This window comes from Lynx rufus, unplaced genomic scaffold, assembly GCF_022079265.1.
Source record: "Lynx rufus isolate CCGP_SWC_20201006 ecotype Redwood Valley unplaced genomic scaffold, mLynRuf1.p SCAF_9, whole genome shotgun sequence".
NCBI lineage: Eukaryota > Metazoa > Chordata > Mammalia > Carnivora > Felidae > Lynx > Lynx rufus.
The window spans coordinates 103,134,335-103,153,649 of record NW_025814897.1 but is presented as its reverse complement, the minus strand read 5'-3'; the positions used below and the strand labels follow the sequence as shown (position 1 = coordinate 103,153,649).

General features: G+C 47.4%; 1 protein-coding gene across 1 annotated transcript; it reads left to right on the top strand.

The window, feature by feature from the left end:
• Positions 1–717: 717 nt before the first annotated feature.
• LOC124506072 (olfactory receptor 1052-like) lies at positions 718–18,810 on the top strand. Its single transcript, XM_047072074.1, is given in 3 exon segments — positions 718–1,052; positions 1,054–1,658; positions 18,686–18,810. Coding segments are annotated over 3 exon segments (1,065 nt in total).
• Positions 18,811–19,315: the final 505 nt, after the last annotated feature.

Genomic DNA, 19,315 nt, shown 5'->3' with positions numbered 1-19,315 from the left:
AGAAAGTCCAACAGGAGGGGCGCCTGGGTGGCTCAGTCGGTTAAGCTGCCGACTTCGGCTTGGGTCATGATCTCACAGCTTGTGAGTTTGAGCCCCGCACCGGGCTCTGTGCTGACAGCTCGGAGCCTGGACCCTGTTTTGGATTCGATGTCTCCCTCTCTCTCTGCCCCTGCCCTGCTCGCACTCTGTCTCTCTCAAAAATAAGTAAACATTAAAAATTAAAAAATAAAGTCCAACAGGAAAGATGGACGGGCTTTTTGTTTTTAAAGTTAAAATACAGTGTCATGTCAAGTAAAGGAGCATCTGTGCAAGTCCAGGGAGAGAGGGAGGGGACAGACCTCTAAGCTGGGTCTGGAGAGACCAAAGGACATTCCAACAAGAATGTAGAATTTGAAAAAGCACAGACATTTGCAATCACGCGCTGTGTTTGTGGAAGTAAGTTGTCCAGAATTGCAAGTTGAGTGCACAGTAGCACAGAGGCGTCGCAGAGGACGTGTGGCAAGCTGAAGAATGTAGACATTATCCTGAGGGGTAGAGAGGACCTTCAGTACCTCGCGTGAGGGTGACATGATGGGATTGATATGGAGTTTGGGGACCAGCCTGCCACTCGGAGATGCACGCAGTGGAAGAGGTTAAAGGCTACCTCTTTGATGAGAATGTTAACATTCTTGTTTCTCCTCCCCGCACTCATCGTCCTGTGGGTAACACACCAGTGGGATGATATCGGGGCAGAATCACACCGCAGTGACAAGATTCATCCTGCTGGGCCTCACAGACCAGGCAGACCAGAAACAACTCCTCTTTGCCGTCTTCCTGATGATCTGCACCGTGACACTGGTGGGCAACCTGGGCATGATAGACCCGACCCGTGCCAGCTCTGCCCTCCACACCCCCATGTACTTTCTTCTGAGCGTGCTCTCCTTCCTGGACACCTGCAATTCCTCCGTGTTCGCCCCCAGGCTGCTGATTAGCATCCTCACCACAGAACGGTCCATCTCGTTTACAGGCTGTGTGGTCCAGATGGCCTCCGTGATCCTCCACGGCACAGGGGAGCCTGCTCTTGGCCATAATGGCCTATGATCGATTTGTGGCCATCTGCCACCCTCTCCTCTACCACGCCATCGTGTCTAAGCGCTTGTGCATCCGGCTGGTAACGGTCACCTACGCTGCGGGGGTGTTCGTTTCAGCTCCACAGACGAGGAATGCCTTCATCTTGCCCTACTGTGGTCCCAGCGTCATTGATCGTTTCTTCTGTGACATCCCCCCTGTGCTCCAACTGGCCTGCTCAGACACCACAGTGGCCAACGTCATCCTGCTTTGCCTCTCTGCCTTGGTCACTGTCCCCATGGTCTCAGCCGTCTTGATTTCTTATGCCTTCATCCTGGTCACAATCTGTAGGATGAGGTCCCTGGAGGCCCAGCGCAAAGCTTTCTCCACTTGTGCCTCCCACCTCACTGCCGTCTCCCTCTTCTACGGGTCTGTGTTCTCTGTCTATGTCCAACCCAACCCTGGAAGTGCCGCAGCCTATAACAAGGGCCTCTCTGTGTTCTACACCACTGTGATCCCCATGCTGAACCCCCTGGTCTACAGCTTAAGGAACAAAGATGTCGAGGCTGCTGTACAAATTAGGGTCCTTAACTTCAGCAGAAAAGGAATTTGTTAGCAAGGTATCTGGTAGCTCATAAAACAGAAGAGAAGCCTGGGACAGGAACCAAGAGTGGCCAAGCACAGCTGAACACCTCCCACAAGAATGGTACGTGCAGGCTCCCACCATAGGGGACATCGTCCATTGCCACGGCTAGCGCTGCTGCCCCTGGGCATTCAGCACTGCTCAGTTGCCAGAAAAAGCCACCTACACTAACCACTGTACCACCCTCTATAGCGTCCAGCCACATATCAGCTCTAACTGACCCGACACCCTTCCATCATTCCCTGAAGTTCAAGCCCTAGGCAGGAACATCTACCTGGTTGGCAACATCACTATTATACTTCTGTCAGTACACTACATTCAGCTCGGATCTGTTACATCCCCTGATATCCTACATCCACACTTGGTTTTTTTTTAATCATTTTTAATGTTTACTTCTTTGTTTTGAGAGAAAGAGAGCAAGCAGAGGAGGGACAGAGAAAGAGGAAGAGAGAGAATCCCAAGCAGGCTCCAAGCTGTCATTGCAGAGCCTGATGCAGGGCTCGATCTCCTGGACCATGAGATATCAAGAGTTGGGAGCTTAACAAACAGAGCCACCCAGGTGCCCCCCTTGTACATCCACACTTGTATCTTACAGACCCCTAGGACCTCCAATCAGTGGTCCCAGAAGTGAGAGTCAGATTCTTTTTTTTTTTTTTCGTTTTTTAAAATTTACATCCAAATTAATTAGCATGTAGTGCCACCAGTGATTTCAGGAGTAGATTCCTTAATGCCCCTTACCCATTTAGCCCATTCCCCCTCCTACAACCCCTCCAGTAACCCTCAGTGTGTCCTCCATATTTATGAGTCTCTTCTGTTTTGTCCCCCTCCCTGTTTTTATATTATTTTTGTTTCCCTTCCCTTATCTTCATCTGTTTTGTCTCTTAAAGTCTTCATATGAGTGAAGTCATATGATTTTTGTCTTTCTCTGACTGACTAATTTCACTTAGCATAATACCCTCCAGTTCCATCCATGTAGTTGCAAATGGCAAGATTTCATTTTGTTTGATTGACGAGTAATACTCCATTGTATGTATATACCACATCTTCTTTATCCATTCATCCATCGATGGACACTTGGGCTCTTTCCATACTTTGGCTATTGTGGATAGTGCTGCTATAAACACGGGGGTGCATGTGCCCCTTTGAAACAGCACACCTGTATCCCTTGGATAAATGCCTAGTAGTGCAAATGCTGGGTCATAGGGTTCTATTTTTCGTTTTTTGAGGAACCTTCATATTGTTTTCCAGAGTGACTGCATCAGTTTGCATTCCTAGTGAGAGTCAGATTCTATCTTCTTCCTATCTTTGACAGTTCTCACAGATAGAAAGAATCATTGAATGCCACAGCAACCTTCCCTAAAAGGTCATCTTGGGGGTTATTGCCCTTCTGAATCTGTGATATTGGAGAAACGGTCTGTGTGGGGTTGTGTATCAGAAGGAGATCATGATCATTTGACTTTGTGGGAAAGAATGGAACCCCTGCTCCAGAATCTCCACTATAATCAGCCAGGAATCAGAATGTAATCTACAGCAATAATGAGCCACTATTTCTATATATATCAACAATTTAAACAAAATAAAAAGCTGACAGGCCATAGAACTTTCTTCAATCAAAGTCAAATTAACTTTATGTCACTAGACAAAGCCTTCTTTATTGTAACAGAAATCAATCTCACTACTTTAAGAGGGGAAGAACAAGGTGAAATGTAACACCCAGATGTCAACTGAGGTTTAATATCTTTTTGGGAGTCAAATAAAATTAGCTTGAACCCCATCACATGTGTGACGAAATCCCTGTATTTCTGCCTATCCATCTGGCAAATCTGAGGTAGTGGGGAATGGGGAGTAAATGGTTTGTGTTTTTCCCAGTTACCTCTAGCTTGAAATTCCTAAATCCGCTGATGTACTCTGGCTTGTGTGTCAGGAAGGGGGGAAAACCACGGAGCTAGAAATGTGGATGGTATAAATGGGGATGACAGGGAAACAGCACCTGACCATTGTAGATCTTGGTGGGAGGGGGCAGGGGGAGACTTGAGCACACTGGGCTGAGCCAACACAAGGGGGTTCACATCCCAGAGGAAACCAAGAAACAACCGCATCTCTTCCAGACGAAACCTCCCTGTTCACGCGTAACTTCATCAATATCACAGTGAAACAACGTGTCCTTCGCAAAGTGAATAATGTATGGGTGAACCTACTGATCAATGCTCATTGATGGTACTGGCTTTGTTTACACATTTGGGGTCATTTTTCTTAATATACTGTAGTAGGGCTCTCCAAAGAAATAGAACCAATAGGACATGATAGATAGATAGATAGATAGATAGATAGATAGATAGATGATAGATACATAGATACGTAGATACATAGGTACATACACACATACATAGGATAGATAGATAGATACATAGATAGATAGATACATACATACATACATACATAGAAGAGGAGATTTACTATAAGAATTGGCTCATGCGATGATGGAGGCTGAGAATCCCACCATCTGCCATCTGTGAGCAGAGAACCATGAAAGCTGGTGGTGTAATTCGGTCTAAATCAAAAGGTCTGAAAACCGGGCGCTGATGGTGTCAGTCCTGGTGGGAGTCCAAAGGCCCCCAAAACCATGCCCACTGATGTCTGAGGACAGGAGAAGGTGGATGTTTCAACTCAAGCAAAAAGGAAATTCACCCTTCTGCCTTTTTTGTTCCCTTCAAGCCCCTGATGGATTAGATGAGGCCCACCCCCGTTAGTGAGGGTGGTCTTTAATCAGTCTGCCGATTCAAATGTTAGTCTTATCTGGAGACCCCACTCAGACACACCCAGAAGTTGTGTTTTACCAGCTCTCTGTGCATCCCTTAGACCGGTCAAGGTGACACATAAATGAAGAATCACACGTACTAAGGAATACAGCAGGTGCCAGCCCGTCCCCACCACCATCAACACCCGACACTCTATCCCAGACTCAGGAGTTTAGGGACTGTGATCTTTTCATGTAAATAAGCCATTTGCCTGGCAGAAAACTTTCCTTTGAATAATAATTTCTCTTAGGGCCAAGGAGACACAGAGGATCCAGGAACAGAGACATGGGGATGTCAACCCCTTTTTCACTGCACAGTAAACTCACACTGTGCTCCTAATTTTATCGATTCCTGAGAACCCTCACTCCACGGCCCTGAGCCACCCAGTCACAGACTACAAAGTAAACGGGCTTGCCAGAAATTCCTACAAGGAAGGGGGGAAGGGAAGATAAGGCAGAGAAGGGGGAGCGCAGGAGCAGCGGGGGACACGGCAAAGTTTGCTCAGAGACCAGGCACCCAGCTCCCTCAGCCCCATTCACACCGCCCTGTTTGAACAGAGCTCACCCTCTCTTCCCCTCTTCCTTCACCTAAAACCATGTGGAACCCAATAGGAGTCATTGGAATGTTGTTCGGAAATGAAGTCAAAGTGTTACCTGTCTCAAGAGCGTTTGAATTACATTTTTATCAACACTGTGTCTTAGGACCACCCAGAGCCCACTCAGTACCTGTGATGTGGAACTTTCTATTGGGTGGTGGTGAAGCCAAAGGTCAGGGGGAGGGGCGGCTGCAGACACAGGTGCCGAAAGGAAGGCCGGTGCATGGTTCTGGCCAGGCAGCCAAGGCACTGGGCCACAGCAGACCGCTGCCGGCAAGTACTGGATGCTGAGTGAATGGGTACTGTTAGCAGGCACTGGCTCCATCACCCGAGGAAAGCGAGTTAGCCTTGCTGGGCCCCCGCCTGTCCCACAGGGAATGGAGACGTGATGGCCAAAGCCCGCCGTTTACAGATGGAAAAGGGGGTAAGTCACTGCGAATCTCTCCGATGTCCATCTTGTTCCCAAGCGTCTCAAACTCATTTAAACTAACCTTAGAGGCCCTTGGGGAAGGACACTGTAACCAGGTGGGGAGACAGTTCTGGTTTGAGGATATTTACTGGAACACTCACGCTCTCCATCGCCGACAGCTATCACTGGCCACGTGGGATGTCTCTCCAGGCATCACTTCCGGGGACGACTTGGTGCAGGATGGAAGAAGCCAGATACAAGTGAGAAAGGGGTGTTTCTTGGAAGAAAGAACCCAAGACGGTCCAAGGATGCTTCCAGCTGGGACTGGTCAGAGGTGACCAGTATCAAAGAAGGGACAGACATCCTCCGGGTGATTCATGGATCCCGCCACTGAGCAGTTGCCCTGACTTCTCCACAGGTCAGAATACTGAACACTGGCCACGCCCCCACTCCAGAGTGTCATAGACCGCGAGTTTCATCCCTACTCTCTCCAGGACCTCAGAGAAACTGGCCACCAGCCCCAAGAAGCTGAGCCAGATGGGAAGCAAGCCTGGCTCGTGGACAGTGTACGGATAAGCTCCGTGAAGATAGATTTGTTCAAAGGAGGGGCACCGGCCCATCTCAGAATCCCGTTCTCCTCTAAGACGCTCGCAAAGCATGATGTCTGCCGTAATTCGAGAGACAGAGGTTCCAGGGCCGGTCCTCCAGATTTAAAACCAGACAGAAAATTCCATGCCCACAAATCCGTAAAGTGCTGCCCAATGAACCATGTGTCTGAGCATGACCTCAGGGTTTGAACACCGTGGCTTCCTGGGGGTATTATTACTGTATCTGACAACACAGTTGTTGTTGTTCTACTCACTGTTCTACTCTGTTCTACTCACTTGTGCATTTAAGTTCAAAGTTGCAATTTTTAATATAAGTAACCCAATCACTCAGTTTACAAAGTACCAGTAAATAAGTGGTGTGGGCGAGGCTGGCAGGCTCTCAAAAAGTGCCCCAGCAGGAAGAAGGACCAGAGAAAGGATCTCTGGGCAAGACGAGATCCTGCCCAACTTCTTAGGGTTCCCACCCGACATTGTGCTCAGACCTTGTGCCCAAATGTGGGTGTCTGTCCTGGCACGGAAGTCCCCACCTTGGACCTCCCCAGGGAAGCCATCCCCCAGTGCCTTCTTCTGCCAGCCAGACTTTTCATGTGGTGTGGCCATCACAGTTCATGGTTAAATCCAATTCACACATTAGCTAAAGGGTCTCAATCTACCTGCGACCAGAGGCCCCAGCTCCTGATCGCCCATCCGCCGTGGGTCTGACAGCTGCTCACAGATGTGGAAAAGGCAAAAGCATCCATTTGAGGGACGCAGTCGAGCTGTTTCCCCTTTTTTTCTCACTGCTTACGTTGTTTCCACACATTAAGGAGCCTGAAGACACCTTCATTCTAACGGGAAGCATGGTGGAAAGGATCTTGGCAGCATTTTTCCTACAAGCCACAATTTCTTAGCTTTTTTTCTTTTTAATTTTTTCTAAGGTTTATTCATTTTTCAGAGACAGAGAGACAAAGCATGAGTGGGGTAGGAGCAGAGAGAGAGAGGGAGACACAGAATCCGAAGCAGGTTCCAGGCTCTGAGCTGTCAGCACAGAGCCCGACGCGGGGCTCGAACCCACGAGCCGTGAGATCACGACCTGAGCTGAAGTCAGATGCTTAACTGACTGAGCCACCCAGGCGCCCCCACAATGTCTTAGCTTTAACTTCTTCAACCCGATATTTGCTTCATGGTAAACTCTGCGGCTTGTCCTTTATGTTTCTTCCTGGGGGCTCATCTTCTGTGCTCCATGAGCCTAAGATCGCAGAGTCCCAGGGTGACTAAAACCTTGGAAAGTAACTGTAGTGATATGGGGCGGGGGTTCCAGGACACATGTCACAAGTGTGTGTTGGCTTGTTCCCAGGGCAAGCCTGAGGAAAGTACCGAGGTACAACTAAATGGCCACTCTGCCACTACGAAGACAGTATTAGAAATGGTAGTCACCTGGGGCGCCTGAGTGGCTCAGTCGGTTAAGCATCTGACTTCAGCTCAAGTCATGATCTCATGGTTTGTGAGTTCAAGCCCCGCATCAGGCTCTGTGCTGACGGCTCGGAGCCTGGAGCCTCCTTCAGATTCTGTGCCTCCCTCTCCCTCTCTCTGCCCCTCCCCAGCTCACATTCTGTCTCCTTCTCTCTCTCAGAAATAAATAAGACATTTTTTTTTTCAACGTTTTTTTATTTATTTTTGGGACAGAGAGAGACAGAGCATGAACGGGGGAGGGGCAGAGAGAGAGGGAGACACAGAATCGGAAACAGGCTCCAGGCTCCGAGCCATCAGCCCAGAGCCTGACGCGGGGCTCGAACTCACGGACCGCGAGATCGTGACCTGGCTGAAGTCGGACGCTCAACCGACTGCGCCACCCAGGCGCCCCAATAAGACATTTTTTAAAAAAGTTTTGTTTTGTTTTGTTTTTAAGGAAATGGTGGTCACCTTAGGTGTGACCTTCTATGGGACTGCGAAGGGTGGAAGCAGGGGGGCTCTTTGCCCTTTGCTCTCTGACGAGATAGGACTGGAACATTAGCCAGACTTTCACTTGAAATCCTACCTTAATGATAGGTAACATTTATCAAACACCTGCTGTGTGCCAGGAATTCTCTTTAATTTTTTTTTATATATTTACTTTTTGAGAGAGAGAGAGAGAGAGAGAGAGAGAGAGAGAGAGCATGAGCCAGGGAAGGGCAGAGAGAGAGGGAGGGAGAGAGAGAATCCCAAGCAGGATCCCTGCTGTCAGCACAGAGCCCGATGTGGGGCTCAGACTCACGAACTGTGAGATCATGACCTGAGCCAAAATCAAGAGTCAGATGCTTAACCAACTGAGCCACCAGGAATTTTATTTTCATCTCATAAAATTCTCCCCATCTACCCCTGTGAGACGCAAATTACTATAGCTCCATTTTTAAGATAAAGAAACCGAGTCGCAGAAGGGTGAAGTCCCTTGTCTGAAATTACATAAATAACAAAACGGGCAGAACCAGGACTGAAACTTAGACTCTGGAGTGCCAGGAGGGCTTAACCACTATTCTGTACCACCTCTACTTTTCAGAAAGTATTCCATGGACCCTATGATATTGAATTTCTAAGGATGGCCACCATTAATTCCTTATTTCCCTGAACGACATACTGCCCATCCCATCAAGGTTGGGATAAAAATACAGATGCCTAGTTAAAATCGAATTTCAGGGGCACCTGGATGGCTCAGTCAGTTAAGCATCTGACTTCGGCTCAGGTCATGATCTCACGGTTCATGGGTTCGAGCCCCACGTCAGGCTCTGTGCTGACAGCTCGGAGCCTGGAGCCTGCTTTGGATTCTGTGTCTCCCTCTCTCTCTCTCTGTCCCTTCCCTGCCTATGTTCTGTCTCTCTCTTTCAAAAATAAACAAACATTAAAAAAAATTAATTATCTTTTAAATCAAATTTCAGACAACTAATAATTTTTAGCATAAATACATCCCAATAGTGCATAAGACATATTTATACTAAAAAATACTCTATTTTGTTTATTTGAAATTCGGTAAGGGAGGTACCACGTATTTTCTCTGGCAACCTCACTTGTGACTTGCCCTGACCAATAACACACAGCAGAAGTGAAAATGTGCGGGGCGCCTGGGTGGCGCAGTCGGTTAAGCGTCCGACTTCAGCCAGGTCACGATCTCGCGGTCTGTGAGTTCGAGCCCCGCGTCAGGCTCTGGGCTGATGGCTCAGAGCCTGGAGCCTGTTTCCGATTCTGTGTCTCCTTCTCTCTCTGCCCCTCCCCCGTTCATGCTCTGTCTCTCTCTGTCCCAAAAATAAATAAACGTTAAAAAAAAAAATTTTTTTTTAAATAAAAAAAAATAAAAAAAAATTAAAAAAAAAAAGAAGTGAAAATGTGCCAATTTTGGGCCGAGACTTAAAGATCTTAAAGCCGTAAAGTTGGGGGTGCCTGGGTGGCTCAGTCGGTTGGGTGTCCGACTTCAGCACAGGTCATGAGCTCACGGTTCATGGGTTTGAGCCCGCATTGGACTCTCTGCTGTCACTGTGGAGCCTGCTTCAGATCCTCCGTCTCCCTCTCTTTCTGTCTCTTCCTGACTTGCGTTCTATCAAAAATGAATGAACATCAAAAAACAAAAAAAGAAGAAGGCTGTTAGTGTCCACTTCTTCCATCTTGGAAGCCCACCCTAAGACCGCCGTGCTGGGAGAAAGCCCAGCTAGCCGTGTGGAAAGGCCCTTTGGAAAAGCACGAAGCCCCAGGTGTTGAGAAAGGCCTTGACCTTCCAGGACGGCCCAGCTGCACGCAACTGTGTGAGTGATGTCTGTCCACACCGTGTGGAGGAGAACGATTTGCCCCAAGTCCTACTCTAACTCCTCACCCTAACTGTGAAAAATAACCAACGAATGTGGTTTTAAGGTACTACATTTTAAGAAGTTTTCTTATATAGTAAAAATAACTGGAATGACCGCTAACGGATTGTCCTTGAATTATTTGGAATTCGGTCCCCAAGCCTCGCGGGGTTCTCTGCAGCGGCTCCATCAGGCGTGGCCTCCATGCCTGTGCAGTCGTGTCCCAGCCCGCTTTCATTTCCCTGGGGGAGGCCGCACATCCTTGAGCTCCGAGCACGGCATTTGGAGACAGCCAGACCTGGCACCAGATTCCTGTTCTGCCACGCAAAGCTGTATGACCTTGGTCTCTTTGTCTGAAAAATGAGTCTGTCAATAGTAATTACCTCATAACGCGGTTTGTGAGGATTAAAAGAGATTTAATGTCTATAAAGCACTTAGAACGATGTCAGGCCCTTAATTAGCGTTCAGCACGTCTTAGCCGCTGTCATTAGTCGTGCTTACACTGAATCATTTCTCCAACCTGTGTTATTTTATTATTTTTATCTCCCTGATTATTTCTCTGCAGGGGAGGAAGTTTCGTGAAGCCACAAGTTCACATAACCACGAGGCTGGCGGGGTCCCCGGCAACAAACCAGCAACAAGCTCGCTCTATATGTCGTGAGCAGAGAAACGCAGCCAGGTGTCAGGCCTGCCCAAGCTCCCGGTCTGCCGTGCCCCACCTGACTCCCTTTCCTCCAGGCCCAGCAGTCACTGGGAAATCACAAGCCCCCCGATACAGCCCAGACCTATCAGGTAATGAAGCCGCCTCCTGGGCCCCCAAGTCACACTCCCAAATGTCCTTCTCTTTCCCCGTGAACCAGAAACGCTGTGCCAGAAAAAAAATGTAGATTCACAAGAACAGAAGTTAAGGGGTTCTAAAATCAGACAAGACCCATGTCTCAATCCGGTTTTACAACATACAATCTGGCATGATTTGTAAACAAGAAAGTTGGGTGAAGATTAAATACTCAAATGACAAAAAAAAAAAGAAACCCAAAAAACTAGCACAAAGTGTGCCGTTGAGTAGATGCTCGTTTGAAACACTGTCCCCCTGGCCCCCAGCATTATCCATTCTGGGCATTGAACAAGGCACTGACTGCTGGTTATCAGTGATGTGGTCACGCAAAATGACAGCTTCATTTTGCTCTCCTGTGGCCCCAGCATCACTAGTCCCTACTTCCGTTCCTCTTCTCAACCGCCAACCCACCTGTGCTGATGTTGCCAAGGCCAGGGCCATTTTCTTCCTTCTGCTTTCTCTTCCTCCCCATCGTGGGCGTCCTAGTCACCTTCTGAAGGAGGCAGCCCCTGAAGCCCGAAGCAAACCTCTTTCCGTCTGTACCTTTCCTTGTCCCATCTCCTTCCATGATGCTCACACATGCTCAGCCAGCCTCTCGTGATGGGCCGACCTTGCGGTCCTGTGGCGGGTCAGAGCCCAGGACAGGTTATCAGATCCTGAAGAGCAGAGTGGTGACTCCAAACCAAGGACGAGCCACGGGTCAAATGCCAGGAGAGGAAGATGAGATTTCCAAACCTGGCTCAAAACAAGGGAAGCAGCATCGTGAGTGAAATCAGGGTCAGGCATGAAGTTAGACCAACAGGTGGTGCCTTGGGAGCAAGACAAAGATTGGATTTCTTGCCCTTAAGCCCACTGGGAAGTCAAACCTAGCTCATGAGGAGCCAGACTCAGAGTAAAGGGGTGTTTCCAGATCCCTCCAGACTCCTGTTTATGCACAAAATGTGTTTGGAGTTAAGCTTCTTTTGAAGCTTTAAGAAGCTCCTCTCGGGGCCCCTGGGTGGCTCAGTCGGTTAAGCGACCGACGTCGGCTCACGTCATGATCTCGAGGTCCGTGAGTTCGAGCCCCACATCGGGCTCTGTGCTGACAGCTCAGAGACTGGAGCCTGTTTCAGATTCTGTGTCTCCCTCTCTCTGACCCTCCCCAGTTCATGCTCTGTCTCTCCCTGTCTCAAAAATAAATAAACGTTAAAAAAAAATTTTTTTTAATTAAAAAAAAAAAAAAGAAGCTCCTCTCGGATCCTGGCCCCTGACATTGATCTGTCTTCCACATCTCTATTCCCAGATAAGAGACAATGGCCAAAAACAGCACTCCAGAGGCTGCAGGGAACTATACTCTTTTCCTGCCCCTGTTTTCTTACCAGTTCCCGTTTTGGTCATGAGACTTCCACTTCCGGGAGCGGCATGCAAACACAAGTACATTCATCACTGGGACACTGTGGAATTATCGCCCACAGACTCTGCTGTTACCTGGCTGGCATCTCACCTCCCCAGGGGAAACGCAGGCTCACTAAAACAGGAGCCCAGCCTCATGGTTTCATCCCCACAGAGCCTGGAACAGTGCTGGGTACTTAATCAGGGCATATTTATTCATATATATCTGATTCATATATATCTGGGGCAGGAAATGACAAAAAGAACACCAGCTGTCATTCCTCTCTAAGGCCCAGGCCTAACAAAATACTACTGCTACCTGAGGAAGGCATTTTCCCAACAATGATAATTAATAGCTAATATTTATTGAACATATATTATGTCCCAAGCATTCTGGGAAGCACATTGTACACACTATCTCATTTAACCCTCGTAGGAATTCTGTGAGTAGGTTGCACCCACCGCACGTATGAGGAAACTGAGAGCCCACGAACTCTAAGGTCAAATATAGTTCATAATTGGTAGACCCAAGTCCAGCTGATTCCAAAGCCTAGGCTCTACTCTAGCACCTAAAACCCCTTGGATTTTTGCAGGAAATTATGCAGCAAGTTTATTTCCACTGTTTCCAAAAATTCCAAGGAGCTGCTCCCATATTTCCCACCAGAGCCCAGCTTTCTGCTAGTCCCATAGAGTCTTGACTCCTATAAGGAGTTCCCAGTTTCTACTGAGCACCTGAAAAGGAACCTGGAACAGGAAAACAGAAGTGGGATAGAAAAGGCAGAAGGAATTAGAGCATGAAAGGACCCTTGGTACCCCTGCCTTGGCCCCAGCCCTCTTGCCACAAAAGAAAGCCCCAATGCCCTAAGCCGGTTACCTCTCTGTCAAGCCCTTCCCGGGCCCCATCTTAACACTAGCGCAGAGTTTTCTCTGTGAGTCATAACAAAGAATAAAGGCACTGTTTCTTTCATGGCCAGTCCAGACTGGTTTCAAGAGTGAACAAGCAGTGATTCATTGATTGATCAAAAAATTGAAGCTTAGAGAAGGAGTGATTTTGCCTAAAGTTTAGCATCTCTCCTCCAAATCAGAGAAGGGTCTGTTGTCCCAGAACCTCAATTATTCCTGGGGCAAAAGGAGGTATTAAGAAAATGTGATCTGTATAAGGTGTCTTCCAGTCTTGACATTCACATGAAATTACCAGTGAACCTGTGTACCCATAAAAGATATACTGACAAGGTAACCTTCACAAGGCATTGTAACTCTACTTTTCTTCCTGATTATCAAGTAGTCAAAACAGGAAGCAAAAGGGCCAAAGAAAAGAAAAGGAAGGGAAGGGAAGGGAGAGGGGAGGGGAGGGGAGAGGAGAGGAAGGGAGGGGAGGGGAAGAGGGAAGAGGGAAGAGGGAGGAGGAAAAGCAAGAAGCAAAATGTTCTCAAGTACAGTAACCCTGGGTAAAGAATAGATAGTCAACTGACAACTCTTCAAAAGACCACCAGAAAACCTTTGCTCAGCCGAAGCTTGTCTTTGCCCGGCCTACTATAGTAAGAGAACGCACAGAATCTTAATGTCTCAAAAGGAGGAAATCAATGGAAGATATTTACAGAGTTTGGGGGTCTGGACCCAAGTGGGTTAAGGTAGATTTAAAAAAAAAAATTTGTTTTTAACGTTTATTCATTATTGAGAGATAGGGAGAAACTGAGCATGAGCAGGGGAGGGGCAGAGAGAGGGGGAGACACAGAATCCAAAGCAGGTTCCAGGTTCCGAGCCATCAGCACAGAACCCAACATGGGGCTCGAACTCACAAACCATGAGATCATGACCTGAGCGCAAGTCGGATGCCCAACCGACTGAGCCACCCAGGTGCCCCAAGGTAGATTTTTTTTTTATATTTTTTGTTACTGATTTTTATTAAATTTTTTTTAATGTTTTATTTATTTTTGAGAGAGTGAAAGAGAGAGACAGAGAATAAACAGAGGAGGAGCAGAGAAGGGGACACAGAATCCAAAGCAGGCTCCAGGCTCTGAGTTGTCAGCACAGAGCCCAACACGGAGCTCGAAGACACAGACCATGAGATCATGACCTGAGCCAAAGTCAGACACTTAACCAACTGAGCCACCCAGGTGCCCCATTTATGTCATTGTTTTTAAACCAATCCCTACAACCCAACATGGGACTGGAACTCACAACCTCAAGATGCAGAGTTTGCATGCTCTTAACTGAGCCAGCCAGGCACCCCTAAAGTGGATCTTTCAAATCGGGGAGCACATCAGGACTGGATGAAGTTTGTGACATTATAGTTTAGGATCCACAGGTACAGGGAAAGCAGGGCCTGAAAGCCAACCTTGAGAAGGAAGATTTACCGAGGAGGACATTGTTTCCCCCGGGTGAGCAATCTACAGTCTGAATAGGACAGCTATTTGCCCAGACGAGCAAACTATTTGTTTACATAAAATTGGCTTGCAGGGATTTCACGAAGCAAGCAGTGAAGTTACTTCTTCGGTTATGGTCCTATCTTCCGGGCTGAATTTCCTGGAACAATAGTTATGGCCTGTCGCCGTAGGGAGTCACTGCTCTCACTCCTGAGGGTTAAGCCATGTGCATACAGAGGATCTCCATTCTCAAATTCAACTTATTGTTGTATTTATTTATTTATTTATTTATTTATTTATTTATTTTTAATGTTTATTTATTTTTGAGAGAGAGAAAAAGAGCATGAGCAGGGGAGGGGCAGAGAGAGAGGGGGAAAGAGAGAGAATCCTAAGCAGGCTCTACACTCAGTGCATGGAGCACGAGGCACTGCTCAATCTCACAACAGCAAGATCATGACCTGAGCCAAAATCAAGAGTCCATCGTTTAACCAACCGAGCCACCCAGTTGCCTCTCAACTTCTTATTTTAAAACACCACATGGGGGGAGGGGGGCGGCGCCTGGGTGGTGCTCAGTCCGTTGGTTCAGGTCACAATCTCGCAGTTCGTGAGTTCAAGTCCCGCATAGGGCTCTGCACTGACAACTCAGAGACTAGAACCTGCTTCCGATTCTGTGTCCCCTTCTTTCTCTGCAGCACCCCCCCCACCAACTCATGCTCTGTCTCTCTCTCTCTCTCTGTCTCTCAAAAATAAATAAACATTAAAAAATGTTAAGAACAGTCACCACTGTGGGGCATGCTTCTATTCCCCTGGAGACAGAACATCACCTCACTTCCCCCACCAATGACATTATGACTGGATGACATAATTCTGAATGTTTCTCCCACCCCACCCCACCCCACCAAATGAGCAGGGACAGTCAATAGGGAGATCATTTCAGCTGGAAAAGAGCTCACTGCCATGTGCACATAACCTATCTGTGCCCCAGATGGTTAATGAGTAATCAGCACTCATCCAAAAGGATCTAGTTCTCCCAGTGGGCCTGGGAACAGCAGTACATTATTAGGGCATTGTTAGGTAATTTTAGGATATATGCTTTATTCAGAAAGACCAGGTCTCCAGCCCCAGAGTCACTGGCTGTGTATAACTTTTAGCAAGCATCTTCCCTCTGGGCCTCTTTTCCCACTCTAATGTATTTCCACCCTTGATCAAAAAAGAGGCAAAGATAGTAAAGGACATCCTTTATGGCTGCTTCCGTAGCCTTTATATAGTCTTCCCTGTGGGGACATTCCTCGAGAACATACCGTCTAAGCCCATGGACTTGCATTACTCAGAATAGAACTTATCAAGGGGCACATCTGGGTGGCTCAGTCGGTTGAGCGTCCGACTTCGGCTCAGGTCATGATCTTGCAGTTTGTGAGTTTGAGCCCCACGTGGGGCTCTGTGCTGAGAGCTCAGAGCCTGGAGCCTGCTTTGGATTCTGTGTCTCCTCCTTTCTGCCTTTCCCATGCTCATGTTCTGTCTCTCTCTGTCTCTCAATAATAAATAAACATTAGAAAAATTTTAATTAAAAAAAAAATTAAATTAAATTAAATTAAATTAAATTAAATTAAATTAAAAAAAGAGTAGAACTTAGCCCAGTGCCATGCAAAAGGAAGCACAAAGAGCTCGTGGCACGCAATTGTCTTTCCCACTTACCGCCGAGTGGTAACAACGCACAGCCCTCTGGTTCTCCATCTTTCTACTTCCTGGAGGATCCTGCCAGCGGACGGAACTGGTGTAGGAACACCGATATTTCACTTCTGAGTGAGATTTTCATGAAAACTTTGCTGGTCAGCGTACCTGAGGAGAGAGAAAGGGCCCTCCCAACCTACAGACAGGACTATCGGCTGTTTGTACTTGCTTACTAACGTGTGTTTGTTTGGCAGAACTTGTAAGTTTGGTAGAATTTAGCCCAGGACTTTCTTTCATTGCATCCTATCGCCTGTCAACCAGGTTTGCAAGAACAGAGTCACACAGAACCTGCCATTAATAGCTAGAACCTTCTCATATTATAAAAATAAAATAAATTGCTTATATTATATATATTATATAATATTATCTCATATTATAAAAATAAATTGCTTATATTATATATTATATGATATTATCCCGTATTATAAAAATAAATTGCTTATATATTATATTATATTATATTATATTATCTCATATTATAAAAATAAAATAAAGTCATGGGATGTAATGTACAGCATGGTGACTCTAGTTAATAATACTGTAGATTATTAAATGGTCTTAAAAGTTCTTATCACAAGAAAAAACATTGCAGCTATGAATGTGACGGTTGTCCACTTAGGCTCACCGGTGATCATTTCACAACAGAGACAAATGTCAAATCATTATGTTGGATATCTGAAATTATAAAATGTTATATAAATGTTATATATGTTATATATGTTATATATATGTATATATGTTATATATATGTTATATAAAATGTTATAAAATGTTATATCTAAATTTTCTTTTATTTATTTATTTATTTATTTATTTACTTTGAGAGAGAGAGAGAGAGAGAAAGCACACATGAGCAGGGAAGGGGCAGAGATCGGGGGTGCACAGAGGATCTGAATCAGGCTCTGTGCCGACAGCAGGGAGCCAGATGCGGGGCTTGAATTCACAAACCCCACCCGAGTGCCCCTAACTTTTAAAAATTAATAAAAGTCGGGGCTTTTATTTACCCTGGGCGGCTCAGTCGGTTAAGCAGCTGGCTTCAGCCCAGGTCACGATCTCGAAGGTCATGGGATTGAGCTCCGCACTGGGCTCTGTGCTGACAGCACAGAGCCAGCTTCAGATTCTGTCTGTCTGTCTCTCTCTCTCTCTCTCTCTCTCTCTCTGCCCCTCCCCTGCTCATACTCGCTCTCTATTGCTTGCTCCCTCAAAAAAATAAATATTTTTTAAAAATTAATAAAAGTCAACAATCGTTGCCTCTGGAGGAGGCAGCAAGGAACCCTACCTGACAGGCCCAGATGACCTGAGTTAGGGTAGATGAGATAGACCCGGGGCCATAGCCAAGAAAAGAAGTTTGCCCTTGAAGAAGACATCAGGCAGCGGAGGCCGCCATATTAACAATTAACACCCAAATCTCACAGGCTTAGAATAAGTTTATTTCTCACTCGCGTTCCCGTTTGTCATGAGTCCATGGTGAGTCTGCTCCTTCTCCCTCCCAGATTCGGGCTGAGGTAAGAGGAGCCTCTATGTCGTGCCCGTGGCTGGTGTCCCCATAGAGGAAAGAGGGGGAAAGTGGGAGACTGCAGGGGGGCTCCAGAGCCTTCCACGCTCAGAAGGGGGCACAACTCGCTTCCTCTCATGCTCCAGGGCCAAACCCAATCATGCAGCCAAGCTAAGTCTAAAGGACGGAGATAATGGAGCCACAAGGAGCAACCTTGACTCCTGGGCACCATAACGACATCCACCACGGAAGGCCCGGCCGAGGCTGTGGCACGTTCACAGGCAGAGGCCTGGCCCACCGAAGGGGGCACTTGCCAGGGAGATGCGTCCCACGACCAGTGCAGGTTGGGTGCTGTGGGGAAGGCCAGGGGACAGAGCACTGTCTCACTTCCACGGGGAGACCCCTTCTTACCTCCAGGAAGTGTGGGCAATCCAGCCGCTCATCTGCTGAGACTGTCTGCCAGATCTGAGTCTAGGGACCAAATTTCGTCTACCCAAACAAATCATTTGCCTAACAAGGCCCTCTGCTCTGTGCGGTGATTTCCCCTGGGGCTGTGGAAACCCAGGGTGCCAGGCTCCCCAAGGGGCCAGCCAGAGTCTTCCTTCCTGGCAGAGGAAAAGCAGGTTCTCTACACCCTGTGCTCACTGGACTTGGCCTCCGGACGCCATACCTGGGGGCGTCTGTCAGAGAGTCGCTTACAACAGGGAGAAGCTGGAGACACCTTACTGTCAACCAAGGGGACCAGTTACGTAAACGGCGACACACATACACAACAAAACAAGATGCAGCCACCAAGTATGATGATGCAGGTCTTCCTTATGCTCGATACGGGTATATATACACACACACCCCAGCAAGCGCATGTCCCAGGGCTTCTGAAGGTCAAAGGAAGTAGCAGTCGGGGAAGCCACATCTAGACCTTCAAAGAGCACACATATCTTGGTTTCATTAGCACTTCTAGTCACTTCCTGTGTGCCTGTGCTCTAACCACCCGTGCAGACACTGCTGAGGGCAGCGATCAGGGCATCTTCTGCCCCGATTACCGTATTCTCTACGTCAGCGTTACCCTGGCCTCCTATGCCTACATCCCAGTCACCATCCGCAGTGTGTGTGGCTCCTCCTGAGTCAGGTGCCCTCCACCTGTGCCTCCCACCTCACCGTCACCTGCCTCGTCGATGGTGCGCAGCATCTCCGTCCCAGATGCTCAGCTGAGCTGTTGTAGTTCCATGAAACAACAGGACAAGGTCGTGTCCGTCTTCTACTCTGTGGTCAACCCCGTGCTGGACCCTCTGATCTACAGCCTGAGGAATAAGGAGGTGAAGGCCGCTTACAGAAGAGATGCTTTTGGCAAGCTGCCTTCCTAACCGACTGTGGAACATTCTAGCCCAGCCAAACCATGGTAGCCACCCCCTAAAGCACGGATAATATTAATACTTAGATAGAGTCAAATGTATGCCAGCACTATTTTTTTTATTTTATTAATTTTGAGTAATCTCTACACCCAACATGGAGCTCGAACCCGTGACCCCAAAATCAAGAGTTGCATGCTTTTCTGACTGAGCCAGCCAGGCGCCCCGAGTACTATTTTTAAAGCTTTACAAAGCTTTATACTAACTACTCATTTCAGCT